The sequence below is a fragment of the Aythya ferina genome (genome assembly GCF_964211825.1).
Source record: "Aythya ferina genome assembly, chromosome: 3".
Classification (NCBI taxonomy): Eukaryota; Metazoa; Chordata; class Aves; order Anseriformes; family Anatidae; genus Aythya; species Aythya ferina.
The window spans coordinates 72,722,563-72,749,656 of record NC_140298.1 but is presented as its reverse complement, the minus strand read 5'-3'; the positions used below and the strand labels follow the sequence as shown (position 1 = coordinate 72,749,656).

The window sequence follows — 27,094 nt, the reverse complement described above, 5'->3', positions numbered from 1 at the left end:
CGCAGTCAGCAGCAATCAACAGGCACAGCTGACCTACTTTAGACACATTTTCATGTAAAAGAAATTAAAACACACAAAGGAAGTCTAGCTGGCTTCTTCCCATGTGGACATCTCCAAATTGCTGACTCCTGGCCTTCTGTGGTTTGGGTTTCCTAAACACACAGTCCTGCTGCTCAGCTGTGAAGGTTGCTGGCCAGGACGGCCCTACACTCACACAGCCACAGCTGTGCTAGCACAGAGCTGCATCTGGGGCAAGGAGGTCTTCTGAGGATCAGTCTGGGCCTGTCTTCATTGCTGACATAGACAAGCCAGGTGGGACCTGCTGAATGCTAAAAATTTGGCTTAGCTAGGGATTGAGCATTTCTGAGCAGGAAGATTCTATTGTAGGTGGCAAAAACTAGGAATCTCTTTAGAAAAGAGTTCTACCTATTCTGAAGGAACCAGAGAAACTTGGAAAAGCATCAAATCAAATATACAGTAGAGGACTACTTTCTCAGAGCTGTTTGTGTAATTCTCTAATTTTAAAAAAAATAATAATAATAAAGAAAGAAATAAAAGTACCAGAAGATATTCAAACAGGAAAACGTTTTTATTTTTAGGAAGGGCAGTAGGCTATTTATCTCAAGTTGGCCTAAGCAAACAATCTTCAAAAAGGCTCCAGTACTGTGGCTGCCAATTCTAAATACACGCGCTCTCTCTCTCTCTCTCTCTCTCACACACACACACACACACACAAAGATATATAAAATAAACAAAAACAAGCATGTTTGGGTTGGGTTGAGAAATGTCCCCAGAGAGCGGTATTGTTTCCATGGCAATGCCATGTACTTTTTGTACAGCAGTTTGGTCTCTATTACATACAGACCCACAAATTTTAAAATGGGTGAAGTATATTTAGAGTATTCATTCACCCCTGTATAGCCAAAGATTTCACGGAATCAGTGTTATGTTGAATCCTGAACTTCTGTTTAGCTAAACCCTACTATCCAGAAAAAAACATTACATCTTGATGTGACGCTGTCAGAAAGGGAAGAATACATCACTTTGCTCAATTTGTCTGATTCTTTTCATCAATGCAATGAAAATGTGCTTTATTTACTCACATCTCTGATTCTGACAGGTTTCAATAGATGATACTATGTCTGTATCTCCTTATATCAGGAGTAACATTTTTCTCTTTTCCCTAGGCTCTGGGGCAAATCTTGATATTGTTGAAGTAGCTTCCCTTCCCTTCCCTTCCCTTCCCTTCCCTTCCCTTCCCTTCCCTTCCCTTCCCTTCCCTTCCCTTCCCTTCCCTTCCCTTCCCTTCCCTTCCCTTCCCTTCCCTTCCCTTCCCTTCCCTTCCCTTCCCTTCCCTTCCCTTCCCTTCCCTTCCCTTCCCTTCCCATGCTACAAACATTTATCTAGCCTCTTGACATATGAAGAAGTAATGTGAGGGGTTGTGAGAAACAAAACAAAACAAAACAACAAAAAAAAAAAAAAGAGCATTTTTGCCTCATGGAATTAAAAAAAAAAAAAAAACACTGTTGTACATAAAATACAAGTGCTTATGACAAAGGATAGAAATTCTTTGTATTTTAATAAGTCTAGGAAATTAGTTAATTAAGGTAATTTTAATTTCATCACAGACCTGTGAGTTTATACAATTTAAATGTGACCAGGTTGCATTCACTTTCACTGCCCTGAACTGATTTTAAAGTGAAAATCTACTAAGTAACACTATAGTGTTTTATCCTTGCCTTCAGGTCTGAACATTCATAGCCCACAGAGGATCCTTCTCAGACCTGAAAAGCAGTTTGCCTTTTGACTCTATCTCTAGTAGCAAAGCGAGTAACACTCCTAGCCAGCTACAACCAAGTCTTGGGCAACACTAAACTTAGTAGTGACTTGGCAGTTGATGCGAAAACATGTGACTGCTACTTGGAGTGCTGTTCTTCAGCTTCAGTGCCCCCAGTGAACCATCTGTATCCTCTTTTACAATGATCCTGGAGGCATGCACCATCTTCTGCTTCTGGTTTTGTTCTGGGTCAAATGCAGTGGGATCCCTGGTCCAAGACTGGAAGTCATGAGTATCAGGAATATAACAAAGGCTGAATTTACTTAATGTAGATCATTTAACCCTGAATCCACCTCTCTGTGTGTATCCCAGCACTCAAGAAAGAGTTCGGGAATTAACTAACATTGGTGAGGATCCAAGGTGCCTTTTATTGCAGAAGAAAGAGACCCTTTGTGTTTTTATATGTTCACAGGAAAGTCACAAGTTCCAGTACTAACTAAAGAAACATGCCATGTTTTCTTACCATTGATGCAGAGTCAACAGCTACCTCTAAATTACTGAATAAAACAGTCTGGGGACTGCCTAGTCGAGTAGCATAACGCAGCACATGTCCACATGCTTAAACTCTCTCTGTGTTTGCCCAAAAAGAGCAGTCCCAGACATGCTGCCTCATAGGAACATGTCCTAAGAGATGCTATGTTGTAAGCTGTGCCTGGACATTGTCAGGAAAAGAGCAGTCTGTCAAAGAGCAAGATCAAGGCAGAAAATGAACCACCAGTCAGCATGGATGTTCATAAGCCACTGTCTGAAGCCATGCCTTGCCCTTTTTCTAGTTGGCAAAGGCAGATGTAACCACAGAGAACACTCTGTGCATATTTACCAGCACAGCACTCTTTTAGGAAAAGCAAATAGGAAGAAACAGGGTCACAAGAAGCATGCCTTCCCCAGTGTGGCTGCACTGGTGTTGCTAGCTGGCGGTGTGGAAGGAATGGGGACCTGGTTCTGCCCTCAGCTGCTCAGGTGCAGATCAAGAGCAGCTGCAACCAACCAAATTGGTGGAGCTGCCTGAATATAAATGGGAGCAAACTCATAACCTTGTATACCTAGAATGCCTGCCATCTTTAGTTCCACCTTGAACCCATACCATCAGAAGGGTCTAAAGCAACAGAGCATGACTAGGGACTCCACAGCACTTGCAACACTGCAGCTGGTTCTCATTTTTAAGAAATGCAATAATGAAATCCAGATGCAAGGGGGGGGAGAAGAAAATTAAATGCACTATGGGTATAAAAGATTTTCAAGAGCTCAGAAACTTCCACATTAGATTGGACTTTTTGAGCTTCAACTGGAATAAGCATTGTCCCTTTGGGGAAAAAATAATATATATATATATGTACATAATAATTATAAAGATGTAATTGCTAATGCAGACCTAGCATTTTGGCCTACTGATTGTCTTCAGCATTCAGAAGCAGACAGTAGATGGATATGTTCCTCACTCAATTGTCTACATAACAATTTTTTGGGGAGGATATTTCTATTTTGTTCCAGACCTGTTTGTGCTTTGTATGCAATTATTTTGTGCTCCCAGAACATTCAGCCATTTGAATCCCTCAATTAGCTCAACAATCTAACACTTCTTGTTATAAATACGATGTTGGCTCACGCCCTGGAACAACTAACAGATCACTCCATTATCACTAGTAGGGCAAGGGGCAACAAAAATATATCAGAATAATTGAGAATGCCTGAGAAAATTTCTGAACCCCAAGTGAACAATGTGTATCCAATTTTCCTCCCATTCCCATCTCCCTCATAGCATTGATTGTTAATACCTCATTTCTGGTTTATATTGATGCAACCCAGGGTTTAAAACAGTGCATTAAAATAGTGAGCATCAACATCTTCCAAGCTGTTGTGGTGAATTGAGAAATTATGGGGAGATAATGTTGCCAGAAGTTACCCAGGTGACTTAGGAGCCTACATCTCATTCTCAAGAGGGGGTCTGACAACCACAACAGCAGATACACCCCAGAATAAGGTAGATGTCTCAAGGGTCTGAGAAGTATGTCCCCTGAGAGTAGGGGGTAAGCTGGTTCCCAGCAGGCTCCAGAAAAAGCCATGCAAACCTGGCCATATAGCTGGAATCACTGATGCTAGGCTGAACTACACCTGACTTGCTGCTGTTGTTTGAATGAACTAGATGAAAGCCCACTCTTGGCTGCAGTACAGAGGTACAAGGGGTATCCCTTGCTGAAGTTTAAAGGATATTAGATTTATGGCCACCTGAAGCATTTGCACAGGCACTTTTGCATATACTCATACATTTCCGTTGTCCATATTCATCATCATATGTGAAAAAGGATTCTGCTTAGACCTGCAAAACCAAGAAAGCTTTTGGACAGACACTAGTGGACCAGCAAGACCACCCACCAGTTGAAGAGCATAGGAGAGCATAACATGCGTTAGAACTATATGGGTGGAGAAAAATATTGCCAAAAAAGACACTGGGAAATGAATCTGTTTTCAATTTAGAAAATAATTGTCTGCCTTCCACAGTGTGTGGCGTAATCATTCAGCTGAAATCCTTAGTCTGGTGGGAGCCAGTCCTACAGCTCTGTGTTAAGACTAAACAACTGAAACAAGCAGTGCAAACAGATAGTATTTCTGCTGTCCCAAAGTGGATATGGATGAAGGCTTTTCCTCCAAGGAGCTATTATCTAAGAAAGTGTTTCCAAAGCAAACCAGATAAAAAATGGTGTGTAAGAATGGTAAAGGCAACTGAGTTTTCCATTTATGTTCATCTCAGCTCCTCAGAGCTCTCTGGGATAAGATTGGATTAGTGATTCATTTGTAAGCCTGTTTTGTAAAGCTTGTTGTTAGTCATCTCATAAGATATGTTATTTCCTAAATGAGCTGCTCATCCAACTGGATAAAAGCATCTATCCACCCTTGAGAGTGGAAAATCTCACAGAGATGAACCTCGGTATTGCTGGCTTTTGCTGTCCAAAGTCCCACAACTGTATCTGCAGCACACCGCAGGCATACGAGCTCAGGTCCCAGAAGCAATGCAGCTAAGTTCACTAGCCCCAGCCACCAGCAGGCCAGCGAGCAGTGCCACTCACAGCCTAGCTTTTGGAGACAGTGGACATAACACTGTGCAGCACTGCATGAATATTGTAGTCTTGTTGTTCATGTCATAGCTCAGAGTGGGCATGCAAAGGCCCAGTGCAGAAAAGAAATCATCCTTTATTTCATGGCAACCTAGGAAGATGAGAAAGAAGAAGATTCAGAGGCGATCTAAGCCTAATTAGAGCAGCATAACATAATAAGTGCCAAACCTCGTGCAAATGCAAATTATGTAAGATCATGACCTTCTGATTTGCTTGAATTTCCTACTTTTTTCAAGAGCAAGTGACCTCAGAACATAGAAAGCATTGTGTAGTCAGCTACAAAAGATATTCCAGGAGAGCCAAGTGTACCTCAGGCTCTGACTATTATATCTTTTTAAGTGCTAGCAAAAAGAGGGTGTGGTAAATAATTTCTGGAGATCTGAATGATACGCTAGGGCCTTTGCAGAAACTCTGCAACAACACTGCAAGAGTTATGCAAGAGTAAGAGCTTTAAGATCCAAAAGTTCATGAGTCTGCATGGATCTAACATCATCTGTGTGATGCAGGGAGACTGCTACATGGGGTGAACAGGCACTGCCTGAGCAACAGAGGTTGCTCCTGAGATCAGCTTCTTCATGTCTCACCAACTTTGTACTAAGGTGGAAGTTCTTCAGTGGAGAACAAGATGTTACACATAATAGATACAAAAGCAATCCTCTTTCATTTTATTTTTATCTCTAAGTAAAAGCAATTCTTTTCCTATGAATATACCTTCTCTATCGAATAATGATCAGTAACTTCTAGTTAACCCATCCTCTAACACAAAATGCAGTAGGAACCTGGCAGCCCAACCCCACACTGCAGGCACCTACTACATCAGGGGCATGACACAGGTGGGGATGCTGGAAGCTTAAACATCATGAGGCAAAAAGCAAGCACCAGGGCAGGGAATATGTGAACAGACTGGAGTTCAGTAGTGTGTGTGTGGTCTGCTGTGATAGGGTTGTGGAGTGTGCTCATGGGAGACCTGATGATTGTAGTTCTCACTTTCCCCTGCCTCGTGCTTTCTCCTGCCAAACCTAACTCTCAGGATACACATGCATAGGAAATACTTTATTTTTATTTTCTTGTTGCAGGGATGCCAAGAAGGATTTTACCGTACCACCTTTGGAAAATGCTCTCCTTGCAACTGTAATGGCAATGCAAACAGATGCCTTGATGGATCGGGAATCTGTGTGGTAAGGAATTCCTCAGCCACTCCCTCAGAATGACTGCACTAGTTTTTGTATTTTCTTCTGATAAGATGAACCTTTTCATCTTCTTTTGCTCTTGCATAAGGTTTCGCATGAAAGAAATATTTCCCAGGCAAACCCAAGAAACTGTGGTCCATGGTCTAACTCCTATTAACACCAATGCCACCAATGCTCAGTTTCAATATAGAGCAAAAACTGTCTGTCCCACAGAAGCTTTCTGCTGAAAGTCAGGGCCAAGATCAAAACAATAATGAGATTATCATAGCCAAACTTCATTCTCACTTAAATGATCTCTGCAGAGTCAAAACACTTTTTAGTATGCAGTATTAGTGAGAGTCAGTATGCTGGGGAAAATTTTTAGTCCATCAGAAGTGTGGAAAGAGTTTTGTATCCCCCCAGAGAAAAATGCATAAATTCAAACACATTTCATTCTCCCTCTTATGAATACAGTACTGTATATCATATAAACAATTTACGATGCTGAGTGACCCCTGTGAGTGTATACACATGTGTTACCGATAGCAATTCTGCTGCATGGCAGCCTCCTGCTGTGAAGGAACAACACAAGGAGGTTGAAATAATATACCAAGGGAAGAGCATGTTGAACTCCAAGGTAGTATTACAATTTCCCATATGTTCGGTCTCACTCATTATCAGCTCAGACAAAAAGCTGTGAGTTGCATTAGTAGTTGATCGCTTGTAGCTCCACAGCAAAATTCAGGGCAGTAAAACCAACTTCAATTACTAATGCGTAATCAGAGCAGTAATATGGTAAAGAAAGGATGGAAGTTAATACTGTAATGTATCTGAACCACATAGCAAGAGCTAGGCATTAGTGTATTCTTTACAGGTTTGTATAGATCCCAGAGCTCCAGTCTTTGCCATGGATTTATTGTGTTACTTTTGACAAGTCATAAACCTTTGCCCTCAGTTTGTCTCTTTGTAAAATGGCCTTATAATACCCACATACCTTGCATTGCTGAAGCTTCTACCAAGTTTTCAGTTATAGCTATACACAGTGCCATGCTCCATGGAATATTTCCATTTCCATTCCCATGGGAGGAAGACAGTGTAGCTGTTCAGCCCAGGAATAATTATTATGGTTTGGCCACTGTAGTGTGCATAGGATCAGCTAGTTTCTGCAGAACACATATTGGCCTAATTGGTTAACATTAAATTTTTAAATGGTTTTACATTGTGAGGCATTCCCAGCTATTCTCTTTCACATGCACATGACTTCTGTGCATGGGAAAATGACAAGAGGAAGTTTCTGATGGAATACTTCAGAACAAGAGGGACAGTTTAGCAAACGTCTGCTTCTCGTGACTCTGGTAACCAAAGAGATTCTGAAGCAGAATATATGAGGTAGGAAAGTGATTATATCCTCAGTTTACAAACACAACAGAAGACTTGCTTCCTGTCTTCTACACAAAATGAGACTGATGTCAAGAGCTGGAGAGAAAGAAAAAAAAAAAAAAAAAAAGAAAAAAAAAGTTGCTGTATCATCAGGAAATAATCTCAAAGGATCTATTCTCAAATATATTCTCTAATCTCAAAGGATTCCTGACTGATGTTTCTCTGGGATACTAAACTCCTTGACGTGATCAGGTAGTAAAGAAGAAACTAAGAGCTAAAGCCCAGTTTACTGCTTGAGTTCAAATAAGCCATTGGATGGCTAGTCTGAATGGTTTAATAAGCCATTAAGCTCAGGCTACTTACTTCTGAATAAAGATGGACAGGGGAAAAAATAAAATAAAATAAAATAAAATAAAATAAAATAAAATAAAATAAAATAAAATAAAATAAAATAAAATAAAATAAAATAAAATTAAAATAAAATAAAATAAAATAAAATAAAATAAAATAAAATAAAATAAAATAAAATAAAATAAAATCAATGGCAAAATAAGAGTAAAAGGGAGAGGGAAACAGAGGGAGTGGTGCAAGGAAAGAGAAGCATGAAAAAGGGTTTTGAAGGCATGATAATAAAACAGAATGAGAGATACCCATGGGGACTACAACAACAGGACTTCCCTGAGGATGTGGAGGTCTCCAGGGAAGATCTTTCAATCTTTCAACTGGTGAAACTGGTAAACCACAAAGTGTGACTGAGATAGCCTGGGAGAATAAATGCTTAAAGAAAGAAAAATGTAATTTGGATTAAAACAGGCAGAAGCATGTTAGATGAATGAATGTGAATAATTTGGGGAAAAGAGAGTTGATGGTTAAGAACATGATTGGTGGTAGTATAAGTGGTCAAAGCAGCCACCCTTATGGACCATTTTCAAGAAGCACAGGAATGGATCTGACCAAAGTGTTCTGTGGGCTGAGTTTGGGTCAGAGAGCAGTAGGCACCTGTATGGCTGGGAATTTCAGGGAATAGGTAGGATTACATGGTAATAAGAGTTCACTGGTTTCTCCCTCCTTAATTTTTAGGCAAATTATTCCAATGAATGTTGCAGTGGCAACCACTACAACTGATAGTTAGACATATGACTTTCTGCATTCTGTTAATTTTTGAAATGCTGAGGAAGGAAGGGAGGAAAGGAGGAAGGGAGGAAGGAAATAGAGAGGAGAGAGAGAGAGATTCTGTTCATATCTTTCATTATTGTTGTTGTTGACTTGCATTTATATCCGTATAAACCTGTTATCTCCCTGTTTCTAACATGCAACTGTGTTCTGAAGTTTTATCACAGGCTTCCCAGTGGCAACCCAGGTTACCCTAACCATGTGTTATAGATGTTCATGAACAGTCTTAAGAGAAGATTTTTAGATGAACTGATGTTCAGCAAAGTTAAAAAGTTTTATGTTTGCATGTTTATTCACACAAATGAATTATTTAAATGTTAATATATATATATTTAAGTTAATTCTGCTAACAATGATGGGAGACAACGTGAAAACAATAACAATATTGTATTCTGTGGGTGGATAATTATTTTTTGTTGTTGCTTAAATAATAACTAAGCTGTAAGACCTGAATAAATGAACAAGCTTCAGGCATTATGAAAATGAAAAAGTACCCTACTTCAAAAGGGATGAAATGTAAGGGTCAGATTCCATACAATGCTCTAAGACCTTCATATTTTGCAAATCCCCCAAATCAGTTCAGTGAGTGTAGTTCCCACTGCATACAAATTAATGAAATTTTCATTGGCCTCTGCCCTCAATTTGAAATCAAATAAAATTAAACTGCTATCAACGAAGCCTTAGGGTAAAGTACTCACATCCTTAATTCCTGCTGACATAAGTATCTATCATCTGGTCCTGTTTTAAAATTTCTCTCAGCTTATTCATAGAGAGTAAATCCAACCCATTTGTCTCTAAAAGCTTATCAAATGATACAATCAATGAATCAACAATCTCATTGGGTAACCAGACAGAATAAATTATTGCAGAGAGTCTTTCTTGGATAAATGTCCACATAAAACTGGTGCAGAAATCAATCACGTCATCCTGTGATTATAACTGAAGAGCCACTCAGCCCAGCTTTTAATGTGCCCATGTTAGAAGAGCAGTCAACACAGTGCAAACTCCATTTATGATATAATATAATACAGATGTCAAATAATACTTCATTTCAAATACATTATCTGGTAATGCATGTAAGGCTGATAGGGGAAGAAACAGTAATTTTTAATATAGATTTTAGACTTTGATATTTTAATAGTATTTTAACCTTCTCAACCCTAGCTAAAATAGGAAAAGGAAGTCACTTGTAGGACCATGTAGCTTTTGATTTTGGAAAGATTCATACATGTAATAACTGGGTCAAAATGTAACAACTACAAGTTGCAGTCTGCTGACAGAGTGATGTGCATGTCTCCTGCATAAAGCCCAAGCAATGAGGTTTACTGTCAGTAAGATCTGAAGATACGAGGGGAACATTTTGCCTCTTTCACCACCTTCAGACCCTACCCCACCAACAATCCACAGCTGAGCTATTTCTTTAGAGTGTCTTTGTTGAGGGATCAGCTATTGAAAATTCAGCTATGGCTGCAGGCTTCAAATGACTTGAAAACTGAGCAGAACTTCACAGTAGCCATGATGATCATCTCTGATATGAGTGGCATACAGAGGTGAAAAAGCTTGCCTAAAGCAATGAGCTCTAATACCATATGCCATTAGCAACATAGTCAGGTTTTACAACATTAAAAATTTTGCTTTACATTAGGAAGGAAGTCACTTGAGGTGGCTGCACAGTACTATGACAGTAACTTCAGAAGAACACAGCAAAATGAATTGGCAGCCTGAAAGGATTAAAAAACTGCAAAGTTGGATGCCCTCACAAAATTTTTGTTGGACTGAGCTATCAGTGTGCAATAACCACAGAAAGTGGTTACTGCTATTAATGGAGGGTAAATATTATTCTGTGGCTAGGTCTTCATAAAGGCACACAGAGCAGGAACAGTAAGTCTGGAGAGAACATTACAGCTTGTGTGTGCCTACCTACAAAACTTCAAGTGCTATGTTATCCTCTGCTACATATATTTGATCGGTATGTATCTAAGGCATCCAAAGAGTACACAAAAAAAAAATAGATGCATCAATAGATAGATAAGTAGATAAAGACCATTTTCATAACAAGAAAGGCCAAAGAATCATAATGATGGAGAGGATAAATTCTCTCCTTTCCAGCCTTTTATGGAATTCTCAACAATAGAATGTATTGTCATGTAAGTGATTTGTGTTTTAGTGTTTGGGTTTACATCTGAGTGGAAAGGTTGGAACCAATTTGGCAGTTCTGCCTGAGAGGATAATATGTTCCACATGATTGCCAAGGCAGGTCTGGAGAACCGCCAGTGGATCTACAAGCATCCATCAAGCATGAGCACAAAACCACAGGGAGCTAGTAAAACTCTCCAGCTTATTAGGTACTACTGGCTTCATGAAGAGCCTTGCAGCTTACAGCTCACTCTTTCCTTCTTTAAAGATGGACTGCATCTATCTATAGTGCCCAAGGTGATACACCTTTGGAAAGTTAACAAGAACTACAACAATCTGATATTGAAATGCAGCCTTTGTCCAGAGGGTTTTTGTACACACTTGTTGTCAGAAGTGCCACTGTTTAATAGTGTCAGTGCCTCAGGTGGAGAAATTTCCCTCCCTCTTGGCTCTGTTTTAACATAGAATATTTGCTGTCCTAATGGTTTTACTATTGAAACTTTGCAACAACGACACTAACGTGATGAGTTTCCCTGCACCGCCTCTTCAAGAGGCTTGTAGGAAGCCAGACCAAGACTTCAAGGAAGTGTTGCCCTTTCTTTCACACTAAACTAAGGCAAGAGATGGCTGGAGAAGGCAGAGAGCCAAGTGTTTTTGGCAAGACATGAGCTTCTACTTTCCTCAGTTCATGACAAGTTCTACAAACCAAAACTTTGAAATAGATGGGCCGCACTGACCCAAACCAGACAAGTTTCAGAACTGAGTTGGGTTGCTATTCTCATTATTTTAGGTGGTCAGCTGTCTTCACTTTAGTAGAGGTTGCACAACATTTAGTGTTTCTTCTTAGCGCCTCATCTCTTCCATGAAATTTTGAAAGCTAACACTGCAGCTCACCCACAGTGGCTGGAGAGAGAAGGATAGGATCATAAACCTTAAAGATGAAAAATATAAAGCATGTAAATCTCATGGCTTTCAAGACATTATGCTGAAGCCCTTTTTTTACTATTATTATTTTGGGACAGCAATGAGTTTTGGCATGCTGGCATGTGCAACACTATGCAGCTCTGTAGGACACCTCCCAAATTTGGAGAAGTTTAAATCTACATCCAGATAACTATACCTCAGGCCAATCTCTACTGGCTTAGCAATAAATACAGACAGACTGGACAGTAATATAAACCAATTTCATCACTCTACACATATAATTTATTTATTCCCATTCAATCTTTCTGCATTAACAATTGCTACAAAACTGCCTCTAAGAAGAACAAGAAATAAGGGAGTAAAAAATGAATCAGTTCTTGCTATCTTGTAACAATGACTGCTTTCATTTGCAAAGTAATATTCAGAATTCCTAACTGAGGCTTGAGGGTACTTCCATATTGCACAGACAATATTTTTAGGGTTTATTTTTGTTAGTAGCAGTATTTTGTTCACTTTACTAGCCTCACTAGAAGCAGGGCTGGGTATTAACTTTTGTTGACCTGGAAAGCCTCCATACCATCCCACATTAGATGCCTAAAACAGGTGCCCTGCATCACTCTGTGCCGGGTCCTGTCTTCCTCCTTTAACTCTAGAGGGTACACAGAAAATTTGTCATCTGTCTCAGTTACCTGTGGAAGAGGTACAGCCTGCCTAAATTGCACTGTGTTAGCCTTTCAAGGAAATAACCTTCCTAAAGGAATTGCCTAAATGGCACATTTAACGAAGCCGGTGCCTTTGAAGACCATTAAAATGAGCTATTCTCTCTTCAGGATCCTAAGTTAAGGTGGGACAGATTCACACATCTTAGATTTTTAGTAATATTCATTTGCAGAAAAGCATGTTTGCCTTTTGGATGGACAAATTATAATTTTACTTGTCCTGCCTGACGAGAAGCAATAAACTCTTCAATATTATTTCTGCACAAGCATATTTACAGAGCAGAACTGCATCACACTAAGTGATCCGTGATCTCAGAACAGCAATTCTGGTTCTGCAGGGAAGTGCAGGAGCTCAGTGATGACAGTCACACACACACACACACACACACACACACACACACACACCAGCACCTTTTCATGTGCGAATATGTGGAATACAGATGGTTACAGTAAGGGCAAGGTAGAAATGCTCACCCTGACTGATGACAGTCCATGAGACTAGAGCAGTTTGACCAGCAAAGGTCAAACAAAGGCATTTTTTAACACAGGAAAATACAATCCAGCCACTCTGTCATATGACAAGTTGCTGCTGGTGTAATGAGGGATGAGTGATGGTGTGCTATATCCTCATATAGAAGCTTTCAGAAACCAGGCTGTTATCACATCAGATTACTTCCTCTGAAACTGGATTGTCCAAGGAGAAAGGATGCCTCTGCCTATTTTTGCTTTATGAAAATAAAGGCTGTATTAACATGGGCATATGGAAAGAATTAAGCATATAATTTTAGCTTAATGTAAATTCCAAACATAGTTTCCAAAAAAAAAAAAAAAAAAGAGTATTTTATAGCTTTGTTGCAATACTTTTCACTGCATAGCTGTATCTGTTTTTGTGAGCTGTATAACTGTATCATGTCTCACCCTGTTCTGTGCAAAGACAAGCAACAATTTTCTGCTAGCTTCAGTGCTTGATGTCCTTAAAGACATATCAAATGGCTACTTTCTAGAGATCTTTACTTCCATTTTCCTTGTCTTTCAAAGGAAACAAACAAAAAAATGTATACTGAGTTGCTTTATTTGGAAAAAAAAGGGGGGGGGGGGGGCACGAATATTACTAAACATTTCACAGTTTTGTGAATTCATTTGAACAAATCACTGAGACAGAGAAGGCTGTGAACAATCACACACACAGTCAGGTTTATGACACCTACTGTAAATGATGCCTTTCATTCTAAAACAGGTATGAATACTTGCACCAAGAATACCCCTTGTAATCCTTACAGCAAAGCACTTCCTTAATATCCAGTTTCTCAAAGAATGCTAAAAAAGGAATTCCATTTTTTTATCCCATGATTATTTCTCAGTCAAAAGTGGCCAGTTCAGAAGCAAAACGTTTATCTCAAACTACTAAACCAGCCCCACTCGGCTCTGAGGATCCCTCATGAGCTGCAGGGAGTGTATCCTCCCTCCTTCAGAGATGTCTCATAGGCTTACTGTAGTTAGTAGCTTTGTTGGAGATGCCAAGCTAACACAAAATAAAACATAAAAGGACACCTTTTATCACCGTAAAACTGTAATTCTAAATATCCACAGGAAAGCTGATTTGTTAAATAAGACAATGCCATTTCGCCATAATCACTAACTAGAGAAAAACCTCAAAAGTGCCTCCAGCACTCATCTACAATGTTCTTTGGGGTAAAAGGGCCTTTTAGGACTTCCCTTCAGTTTAGAAGATGAAAAGCATTGCAGATTTAAGGAGCAGCATTAGCTACCTTGATGCCCTGCTGTTATCATCACATTAGTGTCTGAGCTCTGGGAACCAATAACGGATTTATTCTGCTAGTACCCACACACTGTTTTGGGGAGCTGAGGCCAAGAAAGGTGATGTGAATTGCTCAGAGGGAGAACAACGAGCATGATAAAGGCTGCAATTGAATGCAGCCCACCTGAGGCCTCCACCAGCACATTAGATACAGGTTTCTTCTTTCTCTTTGAGCTCTCAATCCCCACACTCTCATCTCTTTCTTGCAGTGCATTAAAATTGCATGTGCATTGAATAATGACAAACACGAGCTATTTTTTTAATGGCGTTTATGTTTATGCTCTGCAACTATTGGTTTCTAATTCATTTACAGATCCATGGAAAAAGAGACTGACCTTTATTTTCTTTTTTCCTTGTCTTATTCTACCTGATATAGAGTTCTCTGGCCAAATCATAGCTTTGTAGAAATAAATAATTGCTGTGCAATGAATTTTGTATAACTAGAAAAATGCAACAACACAAAGTCTCCTTGAATCAAAAGAGGTCTAACTAAATTAATAAGTCCTAACTGGGGGACTTTAATGAGATTCAAATAAAGAAGATTGGCTAAAAAACATCAGATGTGCTCTGGCAAGAGTGATTGTCCTTTACTAAAATGATGCTTTTCAATTGAGATTGATGATATTGGCACATAGGTTTATGAAAACAAACCATCAGTGTTGCCAGGGCAAAATTCTGCCACTAAACCAAACTTTTAATATTGGGATACAAAACTCATTTAGCAATGCATGCATGTGCGAGTGAAACACAACTATTTGTTTTCATTAAACATCTTCCTGAATCTCATTCCTCTTTCCTCATACTATTTTATTCAAAGAACACGCCATGTTTGGAGTAGAAAGCGAGTTTCAGATCTGTAGGGTCTTGGCTCGGCAGGACAGCAGCAAGCTAAGCTCAGCCACCCCCAGCCTGGTGGTACTGAAGAAGCTCTGCCCACAGAACCCAGTGTGAAACACCACCAGTGCTCCCAAAATCTGACACACAACTTCCGAGTTCTTCCAGACACCACCAGCAGCTGACAGCTTGGAGACTTCTGTGATGAGATTAAGTGACTGCCGGAGGAGAAACCAGGGCACCACAGTCATTTCCTAGCACCTGCACCAACTTGGAACACCACATAAGAGGTCCCCTTGCAGGGCCTTAACCAAAGGTCTCTGCAGTCAACATTGTGTCTCCCGTGGTGGCAATAGGACATGTTGTTTGGGGATAACATCTAGCCTGGCCTGTTTCTCAGGTCTCTTGGCTTCATACTCCACCAGCACTCACAGCTGCTTTATTAAGGAACATTAATATATATAAATATGTAGCATACAGACATCCTGAATCCTCTTAGTGTTAATTTATGAACACATTCTCCATGAATCTCTCTTGGAAATTTTCACCCCTGCAAAAATTGTTGCCTCCTGGCAGCAAGTTGCAGAAGTTTCTTATCTTCTGGATAAAGAAGTACCTTTTAAAGTCAAACCTCCTAAAAGTGAAGTCTCCTAATAATTTTACTGAGTGTTCCTCTTCTCCTGTACTACAGATTTTGAATGAACAATTGTCCTGCATTCAGTTTATTCAGTTTATTTATTTTAAAGATAAATAAATATATTTATTTATCTTTATTTTACATATCTCAAATACCCTCTCCTGTCGGCCTTTCTCTCCTACCTGAACAGCCCTAGCATTTTTGGTCTCTATTCATAAGACACTGGTGAATACTGAACAAATCTGTTCTCAGGACCAAAGCTTAGGTGATCTAAATAGTGACTTCCCCATCCTGAAAAGTGACCATTACACCTGACCCTTTGCTTCCTAGCCTTTACCAGATTTCAATTTGCAAAAGAAACATTCTTCAAGTCCTCTGACAATTTAGTTGACTTTTTTGAAAGTCCGGAAATGTCCTCTGAATCCCCTTCATACACTTGCTTATTTGCACCATTATACAGCAGGTTAGTGAAGCAGGACTCCCTGACTCAGATGGTGCTTAGCCACATACGCTGAGACCTTCTTCTTCATTACAGATGCTGTCATCTCACCAGGGATGGAAATTACATTCATCAGTCTATAGCTTCCATGATCTGCTGTTTGTAGGTCTGAAGAGGAGAATCAAGGACATGAACCCAAAACCACAGCAAATATGCACTGCACAGTGCTCTGCACACTTCTGCCATGGACCTGGCTCTTTGCTTGCTTTGCATTGCTGTTTGCATCCATACTGTATCAGTAAGAAGTGGTGTCATTGCAGAGTTCTCGTTCAGGGATATTGCAAAACCCATTGCACAGTTGCAAGAAAGAAAACTGCTTCTGCACCCTTCCTACTCTCTGAAAAGCAATTCAACAAGACAGTTAGAATTTGGAGGGTTGTGTGTTTTCAATGGCAGCTTCTGGGTATTTTACTGAAATGAAGGTGGGAGCATTGCCATGTGCACAGGGGAAAGCCCACGTAATCTGTCACATCTGTGTGTATCCATTTTTAAATTAAATGATGTAAAAATGCTTATTTGGGCCTGCAGAACCTCTGAATTCAATTTAGTGTCATTTACAGAGAAATTTGACTTTTGTATGTATGTTATCTGAGAGGCACAATTTTGTACCCAGCATCATGAAATATTTTCAAATAAATATTCTGTATAAGTTACCATAGCTTGATTTATTGTCATGGAACTCCAGTGGCTGATTTTCCTCTACATGGGGAATTATATTTCCTCAGAAATATCAGACTGCAGAGATAAAATTTGCTTAGAAAGTGAGAGACATTTTGTGCAGTTGCTCTGTATTTTATAGAAAAGCCGCTGCAAATGTAGTTTGGCATGAGAAAGAAATATATTAGGCTCCCAATTCTTCCCACCATTAAGCAGACCTCCTTTAAGATGAGAACATGGCATAATGATAAAGCATCCCTTGATACTGTAACAGATTTCATCTCAGGAGAAAAGCATCAGAGCCACATGGTGTATTAGCCACCATTTGCCTGCAGATTCCCCTGATGCTCTTTTCCAATCATCGAGCCCAAGGAGAAGCCTCACTGAAACCTGCCTAGACTGAAATATGTTGACAGCATTTACCATCAGACATTTTTCATGTTGTTTTGATAGCAGCAAAAGGGATCTTTCCTGCTGGCACTTACAACTCAGAGCAAAGCTGACCGCTACACCTGAGTACCCATGGCATCTCTGACAGCAGCCGGTGCTGTTTCTGCTCCAGCACCCAGCACGCACATATGTCTGTTTTGTCCTCTCCTGCACCTTGCCAACATTTGCTGGCTGGCCAGTGTGATCATTTAGAGCATTTTTATTTGTAGCTGTGCTAGCTAATAATGGGTCTGGTTTCATCCTTTGATTCCTTGAAGGATTGGGGTCTGGCATAAACCCCTATTCTGCTTGGCCAGGTGTTTAGCTAAATGATTTCTTTCTGAACTAGGCAGTACTTTCATCTGACTTTCATCACTCTCTCTCTTTTCACTGAAGGGCTGCCAAAGAAACACGACAGGGGAGCACTGCGATCAGTGTCCGGACGGCTTCATCGGTGACGTTGTCAGAGGAGTGCCCACCTTCTGCCAGCCTTGCCCTTGTCCCCTGCCAGGAGCTGCCAAGTACGTAGAGTCTTTGTTTGTCTTTGGTTTGGGCTGCTTTGGGCCCTTTGTAAGGTGGGGGCAGCATCCCTGCCTGGGTGCATGAGACAAAGCTGCTGCCCTTCCCAGAAGAGGAAAATAGGAAGGCACTTATAATCACAATATTTGATATATGAACAAATTCAGGTTCTCCCTCTCTTATGTAGGAGAGATTACTCAGCTGAAAGATAAAAGGAAGGAGTGGGAGAGCTCTGTGACAGGCATGCTGCCACTTCAGCTGACACACAGCCACCTTCAGGAAAGAAGCTCTGAGGCCTAGTAGAAAACCAAAGATGAGCCAACGGGATCCAGGTGTCACCCACTTTTTGCCTTCTGAAGAAGCAAAAAGCTACAAACTGTAACCACTTGTTGGAGACCTAGTGGCACATCAGTAGTGCAGATGAACAGTATATTATCAGCTTCCTCTTTCTTGAGTTCCACACTCCACAAGAAAGACATCCAGGCAAATTGCAATGCAGGGCCCAGAAGAAATGCTATTAAACACTTGCCAATAGGTTGAGGCTATTTTTAATTGAGCTACCTACTCCCCTTGTGTGTTTTTCTGTTGTTGTTTTTTTTTTTTTCTTTTTTTTTCTTTCCCATTCCACTTCCAAGCGGGGCTTGTCACAAAGGGCGAATTTTCTTATTGTGTTTGTTTGTGGTTGCTATAGCATTACTCATCCAGTCCTAAGGTGGGATGAGCCTGCTCGGTGGCACAAGCCCAAACTGGCAACAGGACAAAATCTCTCTGGCCAAAGTCCTACAGGTCACCTCCTGGCTTTCGTGGCGAGGTGCAGACATGAGGAGAGCCGTGGGGTGAAGAACAGCTGTTGTTGAAAACCCACAGCTCTGACTAGGTTAGAGAGAAAACCCTCAAGAGACAGGGGGAGAACCTATTTTTGCTTACATTTATAAAAGCTTAGGAGGGGGGGTGCTCACAGACAAGGCTTCCTGCTTCCTCCAGTTTCAGTAGCAGAGGTAATGCCAGAAATAGTAGAAGTACAACAGTCGGAAGCTGTGCTTTCTCCTTAGCAAAAGGGATTTTTTTTAACCTATTGGGCACAAAGCAGCCACATGGGTGTAAGGAGCAGCACTGCCAACCACACACAGCCTGGGTTGCCTGCTCCCAAAACCCAACCAGGACACAGCAGGGTGGCTCAGGCACACCTCCAGGCCTTCCTCCCTGCAGTGCCACTTGGCAGAGCATGGCCGCTTCTGCCTGAGCCCAGACCCTGCCTGAGCCCACAGACCACCAGGCTTTGTGGCAGTGCCCCCAGCCACAAGCAGCCCTACAGATAAGGAGCTCCTAGAGATAAGGAAGCCCTGAACCCAAAAGGTCAGAAGTGTGGGATAGGGAACAGGACTTGCTAGGAGCCTTCATGAGGAAGCTTCAACATCTGCATGCAACCCCTTTAGAATTATCCCTGTAAAAATACACTTCAGTTTTTCAGAGTTTTCCTTGGAATCAAGTCCTGAAGGCAACATCTAAAATAGTGTCCTGACACAACTTGCCTTATGCCTGTATTTCAATAACACGCAGAAATTTCCTGTGCAGCTTCTTGCATGACAGAGACCTGACCACAGCAATAGCCTTCAGCTGGGTCTGGAACGCAAATAATAAAGACTGAGCAACATTCAGCCTTGCATAACTAAATTCAAAGGCCAGCCATTCTTTCTTATTCTTGTATTTTTCCTCCATTAGTCCTACTCCATGTATAGTAAGGCAAAACAGTAATTCTAGCAGACAGCAGAGAAGCATTAAATGCCTTAAATAAAGAATACGTAAAGGTTATTGTTTTGAACTCTGTTTCTCTTTAGAAATAACCAGTGAATCTGTAATAGTTAGACAAAGTGACCAAATCTGTAAACTGACAGACTCATCAGATACATATTTGTTCTTGGGATTCATCTGCGTGTCATCAGCTTTTCTGGCCAGACCATCTTCATGTCTACTGTCCAGGGAACTTTTGGAGTAAACCACATGAAGTGTAATGTCATCTCTTCGGAATAAAAAAGGGGGATGGGCATTACTTCACAGTCCAGCAGATGTTACTTCTTTTTAAACCTTTGGGAATTGTATGACCTTTTCTTCCCCTAAGAGGTCACAAAAAATACAAAATCTCAGGAAGGCTTCAGTCTTATTTCATAACGTAAATCCACAATGCGGTTTGTATAACTACGTGAAGGAATTAGGCTTTGTAAAAAAAGAGGAAGGCTGCCAAACTCTCATGATTTTCTTGACATGTTCTCATAAAAGCTTTACTGAAGTCAATTTGTGAATTCTGCGAGAAGGATCTCATTTTGTGTTCTCTCTGGTTATATGAAATGTTTTGAGACAACACAGACCCAGACACAGTTTTATTTGACCCTGGGTGTCCTAGTAGCTGAGAAATGCTGATGGAAAATCAAATTTTGCAGGAATTCTTGTCACCTTTCAATGCAGCTCTTTCCTGGAACAAGCAGTGTGTAGATCATGCTCTTTCCCATTGCTCTGAGTCTTTTGAAATCCTGTGCAAAAGGGATGCAAACTGCTACAGCTGCCCAGCACAGCTCAGCATCATACTGGAACAGGAGACAGAGAGGAAGATACAGACTTACAGTCTTGATGCTGTCATTTCTCAAGGGGCACACTACCCTTTAGGAACCAGAGGTGGTACCACTCAGGATGTTAGCTGCAGGTCTCAGGGCCTCCATTTTAGAAATCGTGGGCCTGCAGCTGACATCTACTGCCACTTAGTGTGCCAGTTGCTTCCCAGTACTGGGAACAGATCTTGAACAGATTGCAATCTAACTGGAAACACCTCTAGGACGTATGTCTTCTAACAGCAGATGTATTTAAGTCATATATATCACTGTATTTGAAGTGTATGGAATTTGCACTTTCCAAATTTGGCTGCTGCTCTTTCTTGTCTCCTATTTTGTTGCACAGTTGTTAAATCCTGAAAACATCAGAAAGCAAGGAATCAATGGTTTAGAATCATGACAATGCAAATTACAGTACAAGACATTACTGCAATCAGTATCACTAAAGGGCAAGTTGATCTCACAAGGGGCCCCAGGGTCTTTCCAGATTTCTCAGAGAGACCATGGAGAATCCTCAATTACTGTAGATGAGGACAGCACCAATTAGTTCAGTTTTCCACTTGCTACTTCCAGATCAGATTTAAGGAAAATTGTGGGATTTGCACAGGAAATTACTGTACCCATTCCAGAGTCTAAATTCCTGAAGGGCGCTCTGCAGTGCCTTTTAAAAGCAATATCATGTCCATTAAAGTACAAGAGAGAAAGCAATTAGGTTTGCATGACATACATATTTATCCAAGTCCCTGGTCTAAAAGACGTGAAATAAAACCTGAAGGTGTCTCCGATCTACACTGCAATACAGAAATGTACATATATCTGGGAATTATATAGCTCCATAGTGTCATACACTAATTAGTGCTTTCTATACTCAATAAAAGACTAGACAAGGAGTATAGTGTACATCACATATGAAGTTTAAGGATACCTGTGAAAATATATTTAGTCATGAGGAACCAAGAGACAGAGTTTGCACTGACAGCACATGTCCATCATTTATAAAGATAAACTCCCAAGTGTTTGCCATTGCCTGCTATTCTAATGATTTACTCTAATGAAATTCCAGCTTTGCAGACTCCTGTTACCGAAAAAATGGAAGCGTGCGCTGTGTGTGTAAGGAAAACTATGCAGGACCTAACTGTGAAAGGTAAGAAACTAACAGGATGACTTACTGGTCAAAATGCCGAAGTCCATGAGCCTTCAAAGGAATCTTTGCACACTGGGGAGAAACATTGTGGATGTGTATTCATTTGACTGAATCATGTTTGTCAAAGGATTTCATTCAGTTCATAATAAAATCTGTAAGGATTCGCTGTGGAGACATCTCAGGGTAGGACAGGCTTCTACATCTGATGTATTTTGATCCAGTTCTTGCACTTTGTATACCCTCATGTGGTGATCTTTGTAAAAGGAATACAACTTACAAATCAAAATACAAACCAGAAACAGCAGCTGAAGTGAAAAATTGCTACCACAAAAATGCCTCTTGCAATTCCCTGCTCTGAAAAGATATCAGGCTTCTGCCAATTAAATGCTTCAAAAGCAAAGGAGAAAATGCCTTATCTGCTCACATTCTTAATGAGCAGATTCCTTCTTCGTTAAATTTTAAATGTATTTCACAGACATAATTAAAGCAAACAACCACAGGTCAGTGCTGCTTTTCAACTTTCCTTATACCCACAAGCAATTTCCAGTAAATATCTTCTAAATTACAAAGTACACAAATAAATGGAGCTATGCAGAGAAATATAGCTCTCCTGTCTCGTAAAGGCCTATCTTACTCACCATGGACACACATGGACAGTGTTTCAGTGAAGAAACGTGATTATAATTCAAAAATTCTCCTTGAGCATCCAATAAATTAAAAGTCATCGAACACAAAGACTGAGGGGATAGTTCAGACCCTGAATTTCTCAATGCTTCATTTTCATTTTCCTTTAAGCCCCTGAAGTATTTAAAAATTCAATCCACTGTCATTAATGGGCAAGGTCTGAATTCAGACAATACTTTTCTAGAGAACAGAGAAAGGGTATTTTCTCCCGATGCAAAGAGAAATCAATGTGAAAAGGGTAAGATGGAAATAGATAGATAGATAGATAGATAGATAGATAGATAGATAGATAGATAGATAGGTAAGTGAAGACTTTTGCCCTTATAGAGGGTGTAAAAATGTCAGCCTATTACCTCCACAGCACTAGCACAATGACAGCAATAGTGAAAGCCCTCTTGACAGATGGCACAAAAATGTGAGGGGGGGAAAAAAAAAAAGAAAGCCTTCTTTCCAGGCCTGTGGCTGTATGCTTTTGTTCTTAAGAAATGTCAGATGTATGCACAAAGGATAACACAGACAATTAAAAGGTCAGTGAGGTTTCCTAATAGTTATTAAAATGTCATCCTAAACTACAAGCAAATCAAATTGTATGAAATGAGCAGCATATTTATTGCAGCAGCAGAGAATGGCAGCAGCTTTCTTTTCTAACAGCCACTACTCAGCCTTACACGCTGCAGCTGTCTCAAGGAAGGCAAAACTGCATAGATGGGTTAGGAAAAGCTACAGAAAGAAATCAACCTGCCCTGGTCACTGGGTTAAGTCCTTGACAAGCTGCTAGGGTAAGTGTCAAGCAGTGACAAAGGGCACTTCCCTCCTCCTGGATTGCTGGTCCTGCTCCCATCTGTGACAAATAGGACAAAAAGCATTTCAAAGACTAATGAGAGATGCCTTGCTCATCCCTGTCCCCTCGCCAAAGAGCAAGCCCCTGCCCTGTTCACACTGCTGCTGGGCATCACCACCACTGCCTGCTGGTGCTGGCAGCAGTCGCAGTGTAGGAGCACCAGATGAGAGGGGACATTGCCCCTGCCCTTCCTGCATCCCATAGAGCAGCTCATGTCCCCAGGGCAGAGGAAGGCAAGGTCCCACTGCCCTTCATCCCTCCCTCCCCTCCCTCGGGGCAGCGAGCTGCGGATACGCTCCTTGGGCAGTGCCTGGCAGACAGCCCGCTCCGTTTCCCCTGGTGCTTGAGTAGGAGGTTCCTTTGTGCTGCTCCAAGGACTTGGCACAAGTCTAGCTGGTTTCTTTAATGTGTGCCAGTGGACAGTGTGGTGGAAAGCCTGTGCTAAGAACTGGGAAAACACACCTCCCAGTTCAACATTTGCTCCTGGACTCCAGCAATAAAGCACTGAGGTGGTAGCAGCTGAAATCCAGGTTTTCTTAGTGCCCAAAAGTTAAAAAAGATAATTGAGAGAATGATGCTTTAATGTCCAAAGTGAATAGATGAGAAAGGTCCTTTTGGCATTGCCAGTGAAGAGGAAGTTAATTTTTTACTCACAAATAATTGCAGGAAGCAAACACGGCTGTAAGATGAAACAAAGTTTAACTTAGCAGCTTTAGTATTTCCACAATGCTGATAAATCACAAGGGAGAGGAAATGTTCTTAGCAACAAAGAGCCCCTTATTGATACAACAGAGGAAAAAGACATTTACCACAGGCCTCTACTTTTTCAGACCATAAAGTGCAGAGATGGAGCAATGCTTCCATCCATCCATCCCTGCTCTTCCCAAGTGCTACCAACCATTCAAAAGAGGCCAGCCACAATCCAAGCCTGTGACATGCCCTCAGTGGCAAAGGGAAGGAGAAAGTGAAGTTGACACATTTATTCACACTCTAAAATTTCCTATTTATTTTAGACAGCTATTCCAGATGAGGAGATATGGCTAATAAAAGTGAGTCAGATGGTCATAAAAAGCAGCATTCACTTCCAGGCCCACAAGTGTATCTGTGAGGATGTGAGCAACTGCCACTGCATTTCTGGCAAGTGAACTCAATGTCGTATTTCAGAAAATTAAAAAAAAAAAAATCATCTTGCCTTCATAAGAGGGCAGAAACTGTAGGCCTGATGGGAATCTTTGCAGTCTTTGCTCGTCACTGTCTGAAAGCCAAAGCTTTGCAGTAAGCAAAGCACCCTTCTCACCCAAGCATTGCTCAGTGGCTTCTGTGAGTTGGTGGACATGTGAAACAGACAGGCATTTGGAAAATGCCTAAGCACAGAAAATTAAAGGGAAATGCTGCAAGATTTTGAGAGTTCAGAAGAAATCATATAGTACAACCTTTTTTTTTTTTTTTTAAATCAGAGGGGCATGTTTTTCTTTTTTAAACTTCATAAACATTTTGAAATTTGGAAAATATTACTATCCCACATTGTCTGAAATGTCCAAAAACTATAGTAAGCCTTTTGGCATAGCTGTGTAGGAGCATCACCCATCATTGCCTGCTCTAACTCCCATGGAAATAGGGAGTGACTCCATCAAAGTCAGTTAAATCACAATCTTTACACTCAGCATCACATTCATGTTTCTTCAAGGGGTGCAGAGAACTCCAGGTCACACTTTTATTCTTTACATCTGGGTCACCCAAGTGATAAGATCTGCACCGAAAGTTCTGGCAGTGCTGCAAAGAGACAAATAGACTCTTTGCCATTGGCAAAGGCAGTATTTGAGGCAGCCAAGTGGTTTGTATTAGGATGCTTAATATTTTATATGTGTTTTTACTGTGGGGGTTCAGGCCTGGAACATGAACAAAGCAGCACTGAGGAAATTACTTTCTTTATTAAAAAAAAAAAAAAAAAACCTTCAGCAAATGTAGGAACAGATCAAAACTGGAAGCTCTTATCAGATCTCCCACATTTTCATTGCTCAGACACAGCATAACCCAGACTTGTCTATGTTCACATTTTAGGAGACAACAGGCCTCAGCCCAGGTCCCCAGCCAGAAACTTGGAGAAATTAAACCAAACTGCCTGAGAGCTCACCCTCCCCACACACAAAGAGCAGAACAAACAGCGTCTGAAAACAGGGCTTTATGGACAGGAGAAAAGACAAGGACAACAGGGTGATAAAACAGGATGACACAGAGTACTCCTTACCTAAATCACACTGACAGCCATTCAACCCTCTGATATCTTCAGTGAACAATCGCTGTGCCAACTAGTTACCCCATGGTCATTCTTCATCCCCAGTTTGGGGCATGAGTCCTCAGCCTCTGTAGCGCAGGCTACGAGGTCACTCATGCTCCTGCAGTGACACCATGGGTGGCATGGGCTGTCCCCATCCTGCCAGCTGAACCCCCCAGTCTCTCTCTTTCTCTTTCTCTTTCTCTTTCTCTTTCTCTTTCTCTTTCTCTTTCTCTTTCTCTTTCTCTTTCTCTTTCTCTTTCTCTTTCTCTTTCTCTTTCTCTTTCTCTTTCTCTTTCTCTTTCTCTTTCTCCTTCTGTTTCTCTCTTTCTCCCTCTCCAAACCTCCAAAGGCATCCTCCACTCCTCCTGGGCTCTTACACTTCTGGCCTCAGCCACCAGGCTAACATAGAACAAATCTGAAACACAGTGGGGATGTAAAGGGAGGCTGTTTTCGTGCCTGTTTGATTTTGCAAAAGCCAGGCGCCATCCCAATACCATGTCATAAATGTATTTATTCAGCCCCCTTCCGGTCAGAGCTCTGGTATCTGCATTATAACGAAAATGTCTGAACTTCCTCTGAGTTTCCACATCATGAAAGGCAGTCTCTTGCCCCAGTTTCCTATATAACACAATATAGTTGGAGAGATCCAAAGCTGAAAAGACGAAAATAAACACTGGGACTGCATCTCTGCCAAGGTCATGCTGTCATATATTTTAAAACAATGGGAACAAATCATTGCACTGCTAAGGATACAAAAAAAAATAATGCAGACTGAAGTGATTGAGATACCAGGAGTGTTCAAGAAGGGGAAAATAAATAACTGTACAGATTGAGACTAGAGCACAAAACAGCCTCTGCAGAAATACAGCTCCTAATTTGCCTTCTGTCCTTTTGTAGTTGCTGACCGTCATCAATTCATGGGGACATAAATAAGGTCAGAGAAAAAATGCTACCACAGATGGCAATGTCATTGCAAGTCGTCTCTGGGCTCTCTTTTCCTTTCAGGTGTGCCCCTGGTTACTATGGGAACCCTTTGCTAATTGGAAGCACTTGTAAGAAATGTGACTGCAGTGGCAACTCAGACCCAAACCTGATTTTTGAAGACTGTGATGAAGTGACTGGCCAGTGCCGCAACTGCCTGCGCAACACCACGGGTTTCAAGTGTGAACGATGCGCCCCGGGGTACTATGGGGATGCCAGATTTGCTAAAAACTGTACAGGTATTGTCTGAATCATTTCATAAAACATCTGGGAGTGGGTCTGGGAGGCAGAGGGTGCTCCTGGCCACCTGGTGGGATGATTTGGGTGCTCCATTGGATCAGCCCTGGCACTAGTCCCCTGTCATTGCCCATGAGCAAGTCTCAGAGTACAGACCCCAACATCCCAGCTAAATGCCTGGGCACAACACTGCCTACATCTTGTTTTAAACAAGGTTCCTTGAGCTTCTTTTGTGTAGACACATCACCTTTGTGTTTGTTGATAACACTCACAACACAGCCAAAGCATGCAACCACCATGAACATCTGAAGTCCCCCTGGGTTCAAGGTATAGGGCTATAGGCCTTGGGGCATTTGTGATGTCTTGATCAAACTTACACCCTTCTTGAAATTCACTGTACATCTGGACTTCTTACTAGCTTATTACAAAGTGCTAAGGTGTGTTTGGAGACATGGAGATTGGAGGCCAGGAGGATATTCTG

General features: G+C 41.0%; 1 protein-coding gene across 2 annotated transcripts in view; it reads left to right on the top strand.

Annotated features, from left to right (window-relative positions):
* Positions 1-27,094, top strand: part of LAMA4 (laminin subunit alpha 4) — a 98,307-nt gene that overhangs the window by 15,534 nt on the left and 55,679 nt on the right. For both annotated transcript variants that reach the window (XM_084514580.1, XM_084514579.1), the window contains exons 2-5: positions 6,027-6,128; positions 17,723-17,847; positions 21,512-21,592; positions 26,401-26,615. In XM_084514580.1, coding sequence (XP_084370706.1) covers positions 6,027-6,128; positions 17,723-17,847; positions 21,512-21,592; positions 26,401-26,615 — 523 coding nt within the window. The remainder of the gene's footprint in view (positions 1-6,026; positions 6,129-17,722; positions 17,848-21,511; positions 21,593-26,400; positions 26,616-27,094) is intronic.